General features: G+C 43.3%; 1 protein-coding gene across 1 annotated transcript in view; it reads right to left on the reverse strand.

The window, feature by feature from the left end:
- hira (histone cell cycle regulator a) overlaps positions 1-14,260 on the reverse strand; it is a 19,587-nt gene extending 5,327 nt beyond the window's left edge. Inside the window, exons 1-23 of the mRNA XM_074669893.1 lie at positions 14,040-14,260; positions 11,558-11,620; positions 11,348-11,458; positions 9,156-9,246; positions 8,961-9,055; positions 8,768-8,863; positions 8,526-8,686; positions 8,268-8,435; positions 8,074-8,187; positions 7,902-7,972; positions 6,382-6,487; positions 5,989-6,210; positions 5,756-5,841; positions 5,249-5,449; positions 5,029-5,172; positions 4,732-4,951; positions 3,093-3,200; positions 2,629-2,777; positions 2,377-2,538; positions 662-720; positions 362-467; positions 137-259; positions 1-56 (exon numbers count right to left, since the gene is read on the reverse strand). The exon at positions 1-56 is cut by the window's left edge and continues 108 nt beyond it. Coding sequence (XP_074525994.1) covers positions 1-56; positions 137-259; positions 362-467; positions 662-720; positions 2,377-2,538; positions 2,629-2,777; positions 3,093-3,200; positions 4,732-4,951; positions 5,029-5,172; positions 5,249-5,449; positions 5,756-5,841; positions 5,989-6,210; positions 6,382-6,487; positions 7,902-7,972; positions 8,074-8,187; positions 8,268-8,435; positions 8,526-8,686; positions 8,768-8,863; positions 8,961-9,055; positions 9,156-9,246; positions 11,348-11,458; positions 11,558-11,620; positions 14,040-14,076 — 2,749 coding nt within the window. The 5' untranslated portion in view covers positions 14,077-14,260. The remainder of the gene's footprint in view (positions 57-136; positions 260-361; positions 468-661; positions 721-2,376; positions 2,539-2,628; positions 2,778-3,092; positions 3,201-4,731; positions 4,952-5,028; positions 5,173-5,248; positions 5,450-5,755; positions 5,842-5,988; positions 6,211-6,381; positions 6,488-7,901; positions 7,973-8,073; positions 8,188-8,267; positions 8,436-8,525; positions 8,687-8,767; positions 8,864-8,960; positions 9,056-9,155; positions 9,247-11,347; positions 11,459-11,557; positions 11,621-14,039) is intronic.
- Between the last annotated feature and the right edge of the window lie 343 nt (positions 14,261-14,603).

Below are 14,603 nucleotides of genomic sequence, written 5' to 3' on the forward strand. Positions count from 1 at the left end.
TGCTCTGCTGCAGGTGGTGCGGCGTGGAGGAGAGGCGGGACGCCAGGCGGCCGGCGCTGCAGAGACACAGAGATCAGTGAGAATCAGGCTCAGGCTGACGGAGCAACGGGCTGACGGGGTATGAGGTGGGACGTACTTAAAGCTGCGGCCCTGCATGACAGCCAGAGGGCCTGAGGACACAGGTGCATCATGGGTAGGAAGGCAGCCCCTGAAGTCAGCACACTGGACCAGAGAGTCTCCTTTGTCTGCGATCAGAGTCCTAGAGGAGACAAAGAGAGGTGGGTCAGACTCCTAACAACCAAACCTTCACCTCCTCCTGCTCCCGTCTCCTCCTGTTCCCGCCTCCTCCTGCGGCGCTCACCACGTCTCCAGAGACGAGCTGAAGCAGTACGACTTCCCGTTGGACAGGCCGATGACGGGGACGCCCTGCTGAGTCAGCAGAGACTGGGACACCGTGGTGTCGGCACCTGAACAGAGACACACACAGAAACACAGAGAGACAGAGCTGCGTCAGAGACCAGAGACCTCCTCAGACCTCCTCAGACCTCCTCAGACCTCCATAGCTTCAGACACAACCTTTAACTGTAAACTCACAGATAATTAACCAATCAGAAGAGCTGATGCTCGTGGTTAGGATGGTATCTAAGAGCTGGTTTCTCACCTGATAAAATCGTCTGCAGAGACTCGTTCTTCACCAGAGCTTTCTGCTTCTGGACGTCCCTGAAAGTTAAAAACAGATTAAAAAACATCATCATCACAGTTTTTAACCAAAGCAGAAAACTACCACCACCAACAAGTTTTTTCTGTATTGAAAGATTAAGTATCAACTTAAAAAACTTTACTACAAAAGTTGCCAAAACCGCCCAATTTATTCCCCCAAAATACATCCTCAATGAAAAGAAAATGCTTTTTTGTGGATTTAGTTAAAATGTTAATAAACGTCTCAGTCACCAAAAAATAGAATTTCCCGCCTGTTTTTTTTTTTTTTTTAATGGGTCAAACTTTTTAAGGTTAAACTGTTTTATAATCATCTGGAGCATGAGAGAGAAAAATGTTTAACAGTAAAAAACGTCAACATGAACCAGTTTATGCGTTATGAAGGGAAAATATCTTGTTGTAGCTGATTAATGTTATAATGTGATTTTATTTAAAGACTATTTTTGTTGTTGCTGATTGTTTGCTGTTGTTTATGTTGTTACACAGCTTTTTAGGATGATAAATGTCAATTAATATAAACACATTTCTGTTAATTATATTATACTATATTGTTGAATACCTTTATAAATATATATGTTGAATGAGCAGAAAATTGATAAATTGATTATTAGCTATTAAGTACAGAGGGTGGGTATAAATAAAATTAACTTCTACTCACTCCTTTTCAGAAACATTATTTATTTAATCATTTATATGTTTTATTGTTTATTTTTCATGTGTTTGGCTTCTGGAGAGTCTTTTTTGTTTGTTTATTATTCTTAGCGACATTATTATCACTATATTTTTATTATTATAATTGTTAATGTCATTATTTTGTCTGAAACAAACTTTACTGCTACAACAGTTAAATCTAGTTTTAACATCGATGAAATACATTTTTTTAAATATCTCGTTGGAACTTGAAGCATCTTGTTTTTTAATGTAATATGGTGTAAAAGTGTGATATTTTGCTTGAATATGAAACATCTTGTAATAAAATGAAATGTTTTGTTACAGGTGGAAAATTCTCACTTTGAGATTAAAAATCTTGAATAACAATAAATAAAATCTCTTTTAGACATAAAAATCTCTCATTATAACATGAAAAACTTCATAATAACATTAAACAACTTGTTACATTGTGGCAAATTCTTTTTATAGCATGAAAACCTTGTTATGTTGTAAAATATGTAAAAATTAGATAATCTTATTTTAGCAATTTTTTTTTTTACATTTTATCTTTTTAAAATAAGATATTTCTTTAACCCTGAAAATATCTTGTTAACATGTGAAATATATTGTAATAGTCAAACATTTTATTTCATCATGAAAATATTTTGTGACAATGTGAAAACACCTCGTTATGATGAAATACTCCTGTTTAAATTAAATATATTTTTAACTCTCTGTTTTCTTTTTTCAATGTGAGATAATCTTAAAATCTCATAAAAATCGTGTTTAATGTTAAAAATATCCAAAGTTATATCCATAAAAACATGAACAAACATTTAAACAACATGAAGAACATTTAGTTTTAACAGGAAGCGTTTGTGTTGTGTCAGGTTTGGACTGATACTGGTTGTTTTTTATCTCTGGGGTTTGGCCACACTGGGCTTCCGTACGAACCAGATCAAAATGAAAACCGGTCTCTGTGACGTCACAAACCAAAGCAGCACTAACCAGACAGACAGGGTGGCTCCAGCCGTCAGGACCATGACGAAGTGGGCGGAGCAGTGCAGAGCAGACACGGGCGTGCCCAGCTGGATGGCGGGGAGGAGTCTCCGCCCACAGGAAGAGAACACTGACAACATCCTGTCCTGGCTGACGGCTGCGATGACGTCACTGAGGGAGAGGATGGAGGAGCAGATGAAGGTTATTAACCCTCCTTTCTGACCAGGTGTGGGTCTCTGCGGCGTCTGTAGCTCCTCCTACCTGCTTCCTGCCGCCGTCACCACGGAGCTGGGCAGCAGCGTGTTCCAGTCGCGTCCGTCTCTGGAGCATCGCAGCTGACTGAGCCTGGAGCCGGCGACCACGGAGACCTCGTTCTCCACCTCCAGGATCACAGCGGGCTCCATGCTCACCTTCACACACACACACACACACACACGCACACGCACGCGCACGCGCACGCGCACGCACACGCACACACACACACACGCACGCACGCACGCACGCACGCACGCACGCACGCACGCACGCACGCACGCACGCACGCACGCACACACACACACACACACACACACACACACACACACACACACACACACACACACACACACATATTAGTCAGGGCTTCATAAGGAAGCAAAAAGAGTCCAGCTCCATGGCGTCCCGAGTCTGGTTTCGTGTGTGTGTGTGTGTGTGTGTGTGTGTGTGTGTGTGTGTGTGTGTGTTACCTGCAGACTGAACGCCTTCTTCACGCTCGGCGTTGGCAGCTTCAGAGCAGCGACAGGAGGTGGAGGAGCAGCCACCCTGCTGGGCTCCCTCTCTGCAGGAGGAGTCATCTGGAAAAAACAGGAACATGATTTTTTCAGAAAATAATATTTTTACAAAGTCTACACTGAAAAAAACTGAAATCTTTTAAAGTGTTTTTCTCTTATTTTAACTAAAAAATGTATTTTTAAACTCAATCTGAGCCTCATTCACCTGAGCAGTCCAGGAAAACGTCTGATTTCAAGTTATTCAAAGACAAAATGAGCTCTGAGTTACTGTAACAAGTAAAAACATTGAAACTAGAATTTCTTAATGCAAGTTATTTTATTTTACTCTACAGAGCTCATTTTGTCTTTAAATAACTTTAAATCAGACATTTTTCTGGACTGCTCAGGGGAATGTGGCTCAGATTAAGTCTAATGAGACATTTTTTAGTTAAACTCAGACAAAATCACTTTGTCAGTTTTCAGTTTTTCAGTGAAGCCGTCAGATTTTTAATATTTGAGATTATAAACCCCCTCCCCACGTCTTCCTCAGAGACTGATCGAACACGTCAGACTCTGATTCTTCTTCCTGTTTCCGTCTGAAGGTTTAAAGCGGGGGTGTTCAACCTGTGGCTCTGGAGCCTCATGTGGCCCTTTGACTCCTCTGCAGTGGCTCCATGTAGCTCTAAGTTGTTTTTTTTTTTTTTGGAATAAAGAGTTGTTATTTTTCTTAAAGGGGGTATTAATAATTAAAGTCCCTGCCACTAAATAAAATCCTGTGTTAATTTTTTTCAATTTTTTTTGAGATTTTAGCAATTTTTTTTCAATTTCAATTTTTTAACTTTTTTTTCAAATTTAGGAAAAATTTTCAACTTTCACAGAGTTTTGAATTTCTGCTTATTTTTCAAATAATTTTAATTCCGTTTTTCTTTTGACAAAGTTTGTACATTTTTGAATTTTTTACTTTAAAAAAAAAAAAAACTGAGCAAATTTTTTAAGTGACAATTTTTGAAATTCTTTTTGCAAATTTACAAATTTTGAAAATTTTTGAATTCCAAAATTTTGGGAATTTTTGCATTTTTTTTTTACACTTTTTAAAATTCCCTTTTAAAAAAAAAAACTTTTAAATATATGATATTCCAATTTTTTCTTTTCTTTTTCTTTTTTTAATATTTTCAAATTTATTACAAAAAAAAAAAACAGACTGCATATGTTCAATCTATTAACACCATAAACTTCCTGTTTTGAAAATAATTCACTTTGTTTTTACTAGGTGTAGGGTTGTATCCACTTTTTTTGTTTTAATTGCGAAGATAAAGTAGATTTTGTGGCTCCTGAATGACTTTAATCCAGGTGAGCTGAGGAGAAATGGCTCCTTTGAAAGTAAAGGTTGCAGAACCCTGCTCTAATGTAATCTCCAGGAAGCTGACGTGGTTGTTCACATGTCTCTGACCCTCTCCCGTCTCTGACCCTCTCCCGTCTCTGACCCTCCCCCGTCTCTCACCCTCTCCCGTCTCTGACCCTCCCCCGTCTCTCACCCTCTCCCGTCTCTGACCCTCCCCCGTCTCTCACCCTCTCCCGTCTCTGACCCTCCCCCGTCTCCGTCCCCGTCTCCTACCTGAGGGAACGCCTGCGTCGTCGGCGCCACCATCTTGTCTTTCCTGGGCCGTCCCTTCTTCCTCTTCTCCACCACCTCTGCTCCGTCCAGCAGCAGCTCGGGTTTGCGTTTGCTGAACGACAGGTTCTTGTTGATGGCGGCCATCTTGTCCTCGCTGTCGCTGCTGGTGTCCTCTTTGGACTTGATGTCCTTCAGGGCGGAGAGGCCGTCTTTGGGCCGGCTGAGGGAGCACGAGAGCGCCGTGTTAGACACCAGGGGGCGCCTGTGTTTACGCCTCCCTCTGATAGGTGGACTCACCTGTCCAGAGGAGTGAGGCCTGTGATGGATGAGATGACGCTGGTGACCCCCGGCGTGGCCTTCGACCTCTCCGTGAACCTGGAGTCCAGGGCCTTCATGGGCTCGATCTTGGAGGCGGACGTCAGCAGCAGACAGGACTTGGCGCTGCGGAGAGAAACGGGAGCAGAGGATGAAGTGATGAAGACAGGAGGACAGGAGGAAGAGGACTGACGTCTCCTACCCGTCCCTGTTGTCCTCCAGACCCTTGTTGGAGCTGCCGGGGGGCGGCGAGGTCAGCATGGCGTCGTGGCCGGGCCGCAGCCCCAGGGAGGAGGCCTGTCCCGGGCTGGAGTCGGAGCTGAGCTGCGAGGTGAGCTGGTTGGACATGGAGGAGCCCGAGGGCAGGATGGGGGCGCTGTTGAAGAGGGCGGGGGAGAAATCCCTGCAGGGGAGGAGGACGCCATCGTTAAAGTCACGACTTCATCAACACAAACCAGAAAGATCACATCATGGCGTCAGCTTCACTTTCTGTCAGGTTAAAACCAGAGCTGAGGCCAGGCTAGCTCATGCTAGGTTAGCATTCCTGAGCGTCTCTAAACGGAGCTGGATCACCTGTGACCGTCTCCTTCACATCAAAACAAACTGAATTTATCTTTAAAACCACAAAATCAGGAATTAGAAAGTCTGTTTTCTACTTTTAGCTCCCACTTCCTGTCCGTCAGAGCCTGTGTCCGTCACGCTGACCTACCCCGTGTCCAGCTGAGCGATGCAGAGCGGCGTGATTCGTCGTCTGCCATCTGCAGTTCTGGTTTCCACCTGTTTCTTCAGGAGGTTCTGAGAAACCACGGACAGAAAACGTCGCAGAGCAACGTGAGCTCCAGAAAAATCTCAACACGCAGATTTTGGTCCAAAGTTTGTTTTTCTCTTTTCCCCAGAAACAAACGAAGTGAAGAAAACCCACAGACAGAGCTGCAGCCTCACCTTCCTGATGTCCTCCAGACTCTCCCCGTTCATCACGCTGTTCAGTTTGGGCGCCGAGGACTCGGGCCCGGTGCTGCCGGGTCCAGCGTTGGCCTGGGCCGAGCTCTGACGCTCCTGCTGGTACTTGAGCATCTCTGGGTTCTCGATGATGGTGGTGGAGAGCTGGGACTCAGTGCTGGTTATGGCCAGACTCTTCCCGTAGATGTTCTGATGGATGCTGTTCTGTGGGTCGGAGGAGGTCAGAGGAGGTCAGAGGAGGTCAGAGGAGACGTTTGGTCATCGTGATGAAAGGAAAGAGAAACTAAACAGAGGAAGAGCTCAGGGAGGTGAAAACCAGAGGCTCCTGGTTTTGGCGTCAGTCAGAGGAAACTTTCAGCTCAGGTGTTTTCTCACCTTCTCCTCCTCGCTCAGAGGGTCTCCCAGTTCATCCAGAGAGAAGTCCAGGTAGGCCACGGTGCCGTCCATCGAACACACCAGCATCCCCAGACCGGTCAGGGTCCTGAAACACACACACAGGCCACACACAGATCATTAATCTGTGAGCTACCAACGATAAGGCTGAACGGGATCTAGGCGCCGCCCTGTTGGCTATGGCTATTTTTTCGTCTCTTTTTCGTCATCTCTGTATCTGGAGTGGATCATTACTTTGTATGGTTCATTGTTGGTCACGGACTCCAAACTTTTTGTGTCTTCAGTGATATTTTTACTACTTTTCTCCTGTGTTTGTCTGGAGATCCTACATGTAACCATGGCTGCATTGTTTACATGTGAAATCAGCTGTTAGCAGCCTGTAGCATGCCAATGCTAACTGGTGCTAGGCCGGATGTTTCCCCACAAGCTGAGGAGAAGGAGGTGAGGACGACGTGCTGGTTCGACCTGTCCTTCCATCCATCGTTATTGGGAACGTAAGATCTATCTCCAATAAGATGGACGAGCTAGCTGTGCTAACCCAGCAACAGAGGGGATACCAGAGGGCAGAGTAGCATCATGCTATTCACAGACATGGCTAACAGAGCTAACAGCAGACACCAAGGCCACATGTGAAGAGCTTCACCTGCTGTGAGCAGACAGGATCCAGGAGACAGAGACTGAACAGACTGCTGAAGAAGCTCAGTCCTGGACCCTGTGGAGGTGGAGGCTGGCTGACTGGACAATGATGGACAAGCTGTCAGCAGCTATTTTCTTATGGAGCTTTTTACACTTTCTATACACTTTCTGACTCTGAAATGATGAGGTTATCACATCAGGACGTCCTAACTGGCTCATAACAGGCCTCCAGAGGGCTGGCCAATCAGAGTGAGGGGGGTTGATGGAGTGGGAAGCCTTAAAGAGACAGTGGCTAAAATAAGTGTTTCACACAGAGTCTGTTTTTCTAAAACATCAGGGAGAGAAAAACAGATTTTACTGAGCTGCAAATCATATAAAGATACTACAGGGGCACCAGAGGGACAAAAAGACTTAAATCCCCCTCTTTAAAACAACATGTTTTGAATTCCTGCAGCAGATTTTATTATTTGAAATATAACCTTCAGGTGCAAACGCTCTTTATTCAAATACATCTTCTACTGGTTGATTTTCCTCACTCCTGTTTGGTGAGAGGAAGTTGCTGCTTATGTGAATGTAGTTTTTGGCCCCTCCTTCCTGTCAGAGACTAAAACAGAAACTGGACGTCACTTTTTTTTCTCAGATCTTACTGGGGTGTTGATTTCTGTCAAAGGACGACTAAGACGTGAGACTCTGGGGGTTTAGAGTCAGGACATCAGATCGATTATTAACTGAAATCAGACTCGTTTTCACAGAGAGATCACTTTAAAGCCGTTACAGCTCGTTTGTCAAACGTAGGACGGTTTGTGGACGGTTTCCATGACTTTCCTGACACTCTTAGCGTGAGCTCTCTGAGCAGCGTGACTCACCAGGAAATGTCCATGATGGATTTATCAAACAGGTCGTGGATGACCACCAGGGGGCGCTTCAGCGAGGTCAGCTGAGGAGAGGAAACAGAGCGGGAGCATTAGTGGTCAGAGCTTCATGGTTTAATCATCGCTGTTTGTTTGTGTGTTGAGACGCAGCGTGGCGTGGACTGACCCAGACGGACAGCGAGCGGTCTTTGCTGCCCACGGCGCAGCAGCAGTACGGACAGCCCGGTTTGGGGGAGCTGCCGTTCTTCTGCTTCTTCTTGAAAATCTTTGGGTTGAATTTCTGCGGGGAAACGGAAACAGGTCGATGAGCGGGCGAAGGTTTGAGGTCAGAGTCGCTCAGAGGAGGAAAAACGCGCTCACCACCACGGTGACGGCTTTACGGTGGCCCACAAAGTCCATGTTGGTCTTCCAGCCGTCCCTCTCCACGATCTGAGCCGTGGGGCCCGAGTTGTTCATGGCGTGGGCCGACACCAGGTACTGACCGTCCGGGGACCAGGAGAGACGCAGGACGTGGGTCGTCCCGCCGCACTGAGACGCAGACAGAGAGCGCACAGGTCAGACTATCATCGATGAAACGCCGCGTGACGGAGGAGCCGTCAGAGAGTGGCGTGCTCCTACCTCGCTGAAGGGTTTGGTGATGTTGGCGTCCATCTGCCAGTCCACCGTCCTCCACACCTTCAGGCTGTGGTCGTCGGCCTGGGACGCGATGTATTTCCCCACCGGGTCCCACGTCAGGCCTTTGACCAGCCCGGTGTGACCTCGCAGACACGTCACCATCTCTGAGGAGACACGGAGAGACCAGCACGTCAGATCCAGACCCTCTGATCCCACAGACCGGGTCAGGGTTCAGCGCCGCCTACCTGGAAACTTTCGAGCGTTCCAGATGACGATGGTGTTGTCCACGCTGCAGGAGGCGAGCCACACGTCGTGAGGAGACCACGCCACGTCCATCACATCTACGCAGGAAACACACACAGAAACAGAAACAGACGCTGGGTCAGAAACTCTCCTCCTCCTCCTGGAGCTCCCTGATTCATCGTGTGTGTCTCTGACCTCCCGTGTGGTTCCTCAGGATGGTGACACACCTCCACTGCTCCACGTTGGCGAGTTTACTGCTCGACCCGAACACCGTGCTGGGACCGATGAATCTGCACAGGAAACGAACCAAAGAGGCTGAGCTGCAAACATCTGCTTCATCTGCACTGTGTGTGTGTGTGTGTGTGTGTGTGTGTGTGTGTGTGTACGTACGCAGCTCTCTTCCACACCATGACCAGCTTGTCGTCTCCTCCTGACGCCAGGTACAGCCCGTTGTTGGACCAGCGCACACAGTTCACACACGCTGCAGAGACAAACACACACGATCACTTCCTCTGGTTTAATCCACCACACACTGTGCTGTGTGTGTGTGTGTGTGTGTGTGTGTGTGAGTGTGTGTGTGTGTGTGTGTAGATGCTCCTATAATTAAATCCCTGGTCCACTCATGGAGCTCTCACTCTGTTTGAGTCTGAAACCAGCGCAGGATGGACGAGGTTATTTCTCTGTCACATGAGAACAAACACACACACACACATACACACACACACTCCTGCAGCAGGGTTACACTCCTCAGGGAAGTGAAAAAGAGGTGAAGCAGTTTTTCTCAGGTTTCTCATGCAAAGCAGCGACTCGTCGTCCAAACAGCAGATGTGAACTCAGAAAACCTGCTCCTCTGATCCATGAGTAAAAATGAAGCAGCAGCTGAAGTCAGATGACAGTTTATGGATTAACACGGTTAAAACAATTATAGAAAATAAATCAATGTATTGAAATATTTTGATTTTTTGGTCAAAAATCATTTTTCTTTGAATTGAATCCTTCATTTTAGTCTTTGTTTAAAAGTTGTGTTGTAAAAAATGTTGATCCCTGAATAAATCCTTAAACTGACTCACATATGATGAAAACATGGCTGCTGATATAGTCTGTAGTAGAGATGATGAAGATCATCCAACTTTTCAGAAACTGATACCAGGGCTGCAACGATTAGTCGACATAATTGACGCACATTTTAACAGTCGACGCGTCGTATTATTGTTTTTATTGTTGTTGTCACATGGTGAAATCAAATACCAGGGGGTAATACTCATCTGTAACTTCAGCTCACAGCATGAGGTGCTGTGTTAGTGGAGACTTTTATGGGTAAAGATCACTAAGTTCATACGTGAGGAATATAGATGAGGAAAAATCTCCACTCCCAGAGAGCGCTGTGCGCTGACGGAGGCTCTGCATCTCCGGCTTGGACAGCCTGACAGCTCCCGGAGTTTAGCGTCTGATAACCTGATTTAGAGAGTCTCCTTCACTCTCTGTTACAGACAGTTTTTCAGGATCTGAGCCACAAACTAGAGTCAAAACTCCCCTAACTTTTGAAAAGAGAGGACATTTATCTGAGGGGGCTCTCACTCTCAAGCTCAAACTGCAGCGCTAACACTCAGCGGGAGGAGGAGGAGAGAAATAGCTCATGTAGAGAAACGAAACTAAAGGCGTTGTCATGGAGAGCTGGGAGAGAGTCAGACGGGATCATACAGAGAGCAAAGCCCCAATAAACAAACAAACATTAGAAAACAAGAACAAAGTCACTGATAAGCATCTGTCCAACACTGAACAACAACTTCATTTCCTGTTACCTGCTTCATTCATTTTGAGATTTAGCCTATTTATTTTTTTGTATAGCCTAGTACTTGTATTTTTTTATGTCATCATGAATGAAATAAAGACAAACAAACAAACATGACATGACACAGGGCTGACCAATCAGAGGAGAGAACCTAACTCTGGGTAAATGCAGTGAAAATGAAACACACAGGTTGAATTATAAAGGTCTGCACATTTTAAAGGACAAATTAGTTTGAAACACAAAATAACCGTGATTAACCGGCTAATCCAAAAAATAATTGATAGATTAGTCGACTTTAAAGATAATCGTTAGTTGCAGCCCTAACTGATACCAGTGTTAATAAAAACCTGCATGCCCTGCTGTGGGATAAGACTGGTAATGTTGGAGTAAAAGGCAAAAAATGAATGGATGAAATCACTGAAGTTAATATTTATCTAAACTATAAAATATTCAAAAGTTTACCAGCAAATCAAAGTTTCAGTGTGTACAGAAGTTTATATTCAAATGTAAACTTTTATACTGCAGCAGAAAACAAAGAAAGCGCATCATATCAAGTAGCCGAGAGCACTGGTAAAAAAAAAAAAAGGCCAAGAGCTGGCCGCCTGGATCCCTCGTATGTAGACATCATCATCATCATTAAACTTTCTCACATGGCCTGGTGTTAAAAAAGCAAACTAAAAAAAAAACAAAAACAGAAATAACAAAGAATTGCAACTTAAATCGAATCAGCACCCCAGAGAGAAGTGTATCATCCCAGCCCTGATGGGTAACAAACACCTGCCCAGCTTACCTAGGTGATTGTCCATCTGACAGAGCATTTTGGGAATATTCTCGTTCTTCTCGTCTTCCTCTCTGAGCACCGGCGCCATGTTCCAGATCATCACTTTGCCGGAGTCCTCTCCTGAAAACACACACAGAGTGGTGCAGATGAACTTCCTGCTACAGGACGCTCGGACCAACAACACAAACACGGACACTTCTGCAACAGCTCAGGTCTCACCTTGTCCCCCGGTTGCAAATTTAGTCCCATCAGGGTGGATGTCCACTGAAAATATGGGTTTGCCTGAGAAACACAACAAAAGTTTTTAGAATCATTAACAGTCGTTTCTGACAGAGGTGCATGAAGCCTGATGGGTAACTCCTCCTAAATCTGACTTCAGGTTGAAACAACACAAACTGCAGGCCCTGTGATTGGTTGTCAGTGTGTTTGCTATGATTCAGAGTAGGGCTGAACAAGTAATCAAATTTAAACCAACGTCACAATGTAATAATATATAATTTTCAATTTGCAAAGCCTGCAATTAAAAAAAAAAAAAGTTTTAAAGTGCATTTAAAAATGCAATCAACAAGTTTACATATTTCAGTGGTTGAGCCAAAACTTTGTTTTTATTTACATTTCTGCACTTTAGTTTGTGTTTTGTTACTGAAGACAGATCAGTCAGATTTTTATAACTTTGATATGTTTACAGTGTTTTTTTTCATTTCATAAAACAGTGCACTTCACATGTTGACATATTTCAGTGGTTGAGCCAAAACTTTGTTTTTATTTACATTTCTGCACTTTCCTTATTCTGCAGTGCTTTTTTTCTTTCTCTGATTTTATTTATTCATGCATCAATTAATTTAATTTCATTTCATTATAACATGTAGGCCTGTCCTACAGGAAAGACTTGTTTATATGTTGACAGTAACCTTTGTTGCATTGGTCATACTATACGACGGTTTATTGCTTGTGTTTAGTGAATAATGTTGAAGATAAACTTTGCCCCCAAAAATCACATGCTAAAGCGCAATATTGGTCCAAAAAAATCACAATTAGATTATTTCCCAAAATCATTCAGCCCTAAATCAGAGCAGACATGAATCAGCTGGTGCTGATAATCAAGAGTTAGAGTTGATTTCATCAAGCGCCCCCTTACAAAACACACATTTTGTAACAGTGGGCATTTAAAGGGGGATTTAATAAGACAAAGCTGCAAATAATCTGACTTTAATCTGACTTTAAATATTGATATATCAGAGCTGTAAGACACTGGACCAAGCTGACGCTGACACTTGTTTCCTTTCAGATGTATTTATGAGGGCATGAAGGAAATTAAACCAGATAAATGTGGAGTGTTTTTCGGGTACACATAATAAAAAATGAATCATCCGTCATTATTTTTGAGCCTAAGTCTATTTCCCTTTCAGTTAATGAACTATAACTCTGTCATTTTCATGTTTGAAACATTACTTGTGATTGCAACATAGCTCTTCTGAATCTAAGCATTGTTTATTAATCACTAAATAATCACAAACTGATGCTAAGTCTGCTAACAGCTGGCTAACACTCTGTGATCTGTAGCTTAAAGGTAAAATTCATCTTTTCTTAAGCTTTTGCTATAAATGAATCCAATCAAACTTCCTTTATTCCTTCAATACATTAACAACAAACACATAAAAGTGTTTCCAAAAATTAAAACTACCTAAGTTTGTTTGCTTTTTGTGTATGTTAATCTTATTTTAGTTTATACATGTACATTTTCTTCTTCATATTCTATAAGCAAACACTTCTATTTGTATATCTCCATATTTATATGTTAACACTGTTTGTTTTTAACTGTTTGCATTATCAAGCCAAGGCAAAATCCTTGTTATGTAGAAATTTCTTAAAATAAATCAAATTCTCATTCAGGTATTTATCAAAACACACTTCTTATCCTTTACACATACCCATTTTAATCCAATAAAACATTCAGATACATATACATAATCTGATTTTAAAGTCACAAGCTCTTAAATTCAAGCAGAGAAAAGTCAGACTGACATAAAGATGCACTCTCTGTTTCTCTGTTCAGGTTTTATATGTTTTAAATTTGACAGTTATGAAGCGTTAGCCTGGTCATACATGAACTAAATCTTTAAATTCAGGTTCAAAATCACCTGGAATACCTTTAAACAGTTGATATTGAATTAATTCATCATATTAACAGAAAATAACCGTTATAAATTTGATGGAAACAGCCGTTAGCTTCATCCTGATTTCAGGCCAACTTTCCAAACTGACAGCCTGGAAAATCTCACTGACAGACACTTTGAAGCTTTAAATCAAGCCTGCTCGCTTTCTTATATTAAAAAACACACTCTTCAGTGAAATATCAGGCGATAATTATTTAAAAAGTCACTTTTAGGATTATTTAATGGGTTATTTTGGGAGGTAAGTTAGCATCAGAGTATCAGAGTTAGCCGGGGGGGCTAACAGGCGAGCTAGCTGAGGTTAGCAAACATTAATACAGCTGAACACCGAGGGTTGTCTCTGCTGAGGATAAAACAGCAGCTTTCAGGGGTTTTATTTTTAGTTTGAAGACTTAAATGTGAGTGATTATTACGTGACAGCTAGTCAAACAAGTGTCGGCCCCCACCATGATGCCTCCCGTGTTTAATTCACCCCCCTCCGACAACAAAAGCCCAACTTGGTCCAACAGATTCCTGCACAAGCTTACCGTTGTGGCTCACCCAGCTCGGCTTCAGCAGCTTCATTTTTTAAAACTTAATCCGGTTTAATATTCAACAGAAATCCATCCAGCAGAAGATTTAAACATCGACCTCATTCCTTTGTCTCAAACTCTGTGCCACACTTTGTTTTTGTGATTCAACTCCATCTCTGCAGCAGCAGCAGCAGCATCCCGGAGTCTCCGGGCAGAGAGGGCAGCTGCAGACAGGCGGCGCCGGACGGAATACGAGGTGACACCAGCCCCTGTTCAAGAAGGCTATTTTGACCGCGGAGAGGAAACGCTTCACAGCCTTTCACAATAATTTCCCTCCGAAGAAACTTTGCGTAATTTCAACAAATAGAAGTGAAAACAGTTCTCTTTAATAAAATTTAGCGGTGTATAATTTCTCATATGCTGTAATTCTTTATTTTTTAAACGATGCATGTGACATCTCGAAGAAAGCTCAATATGCAGTGCTTTATTTTGAAAACTCAAAATCGTTGAGTGCGCAAACGCAGAATTTGAAATGTCAGGAAAAACGTTAAACTGTCAGCGATACTATATCAAACAAAA

This window comes from Halichoeres trimaculatus, unplaced genomic scaffold (genome assembly GCF_033239565.1).
Source record: "Halichoeres trimaculatus isolate MK-OKI-2021-1 unplaced genomic scaffold, fHalTri1.1 fHalTri1_scaffold_5, whole genome shotgun sequence".
Lineage (NCBI taxonomy): Eukaryota > Metazoa > Chordata > Actinopteri > Labriformes > Labridae > Halichoeres > Halichoeres trimaculatus.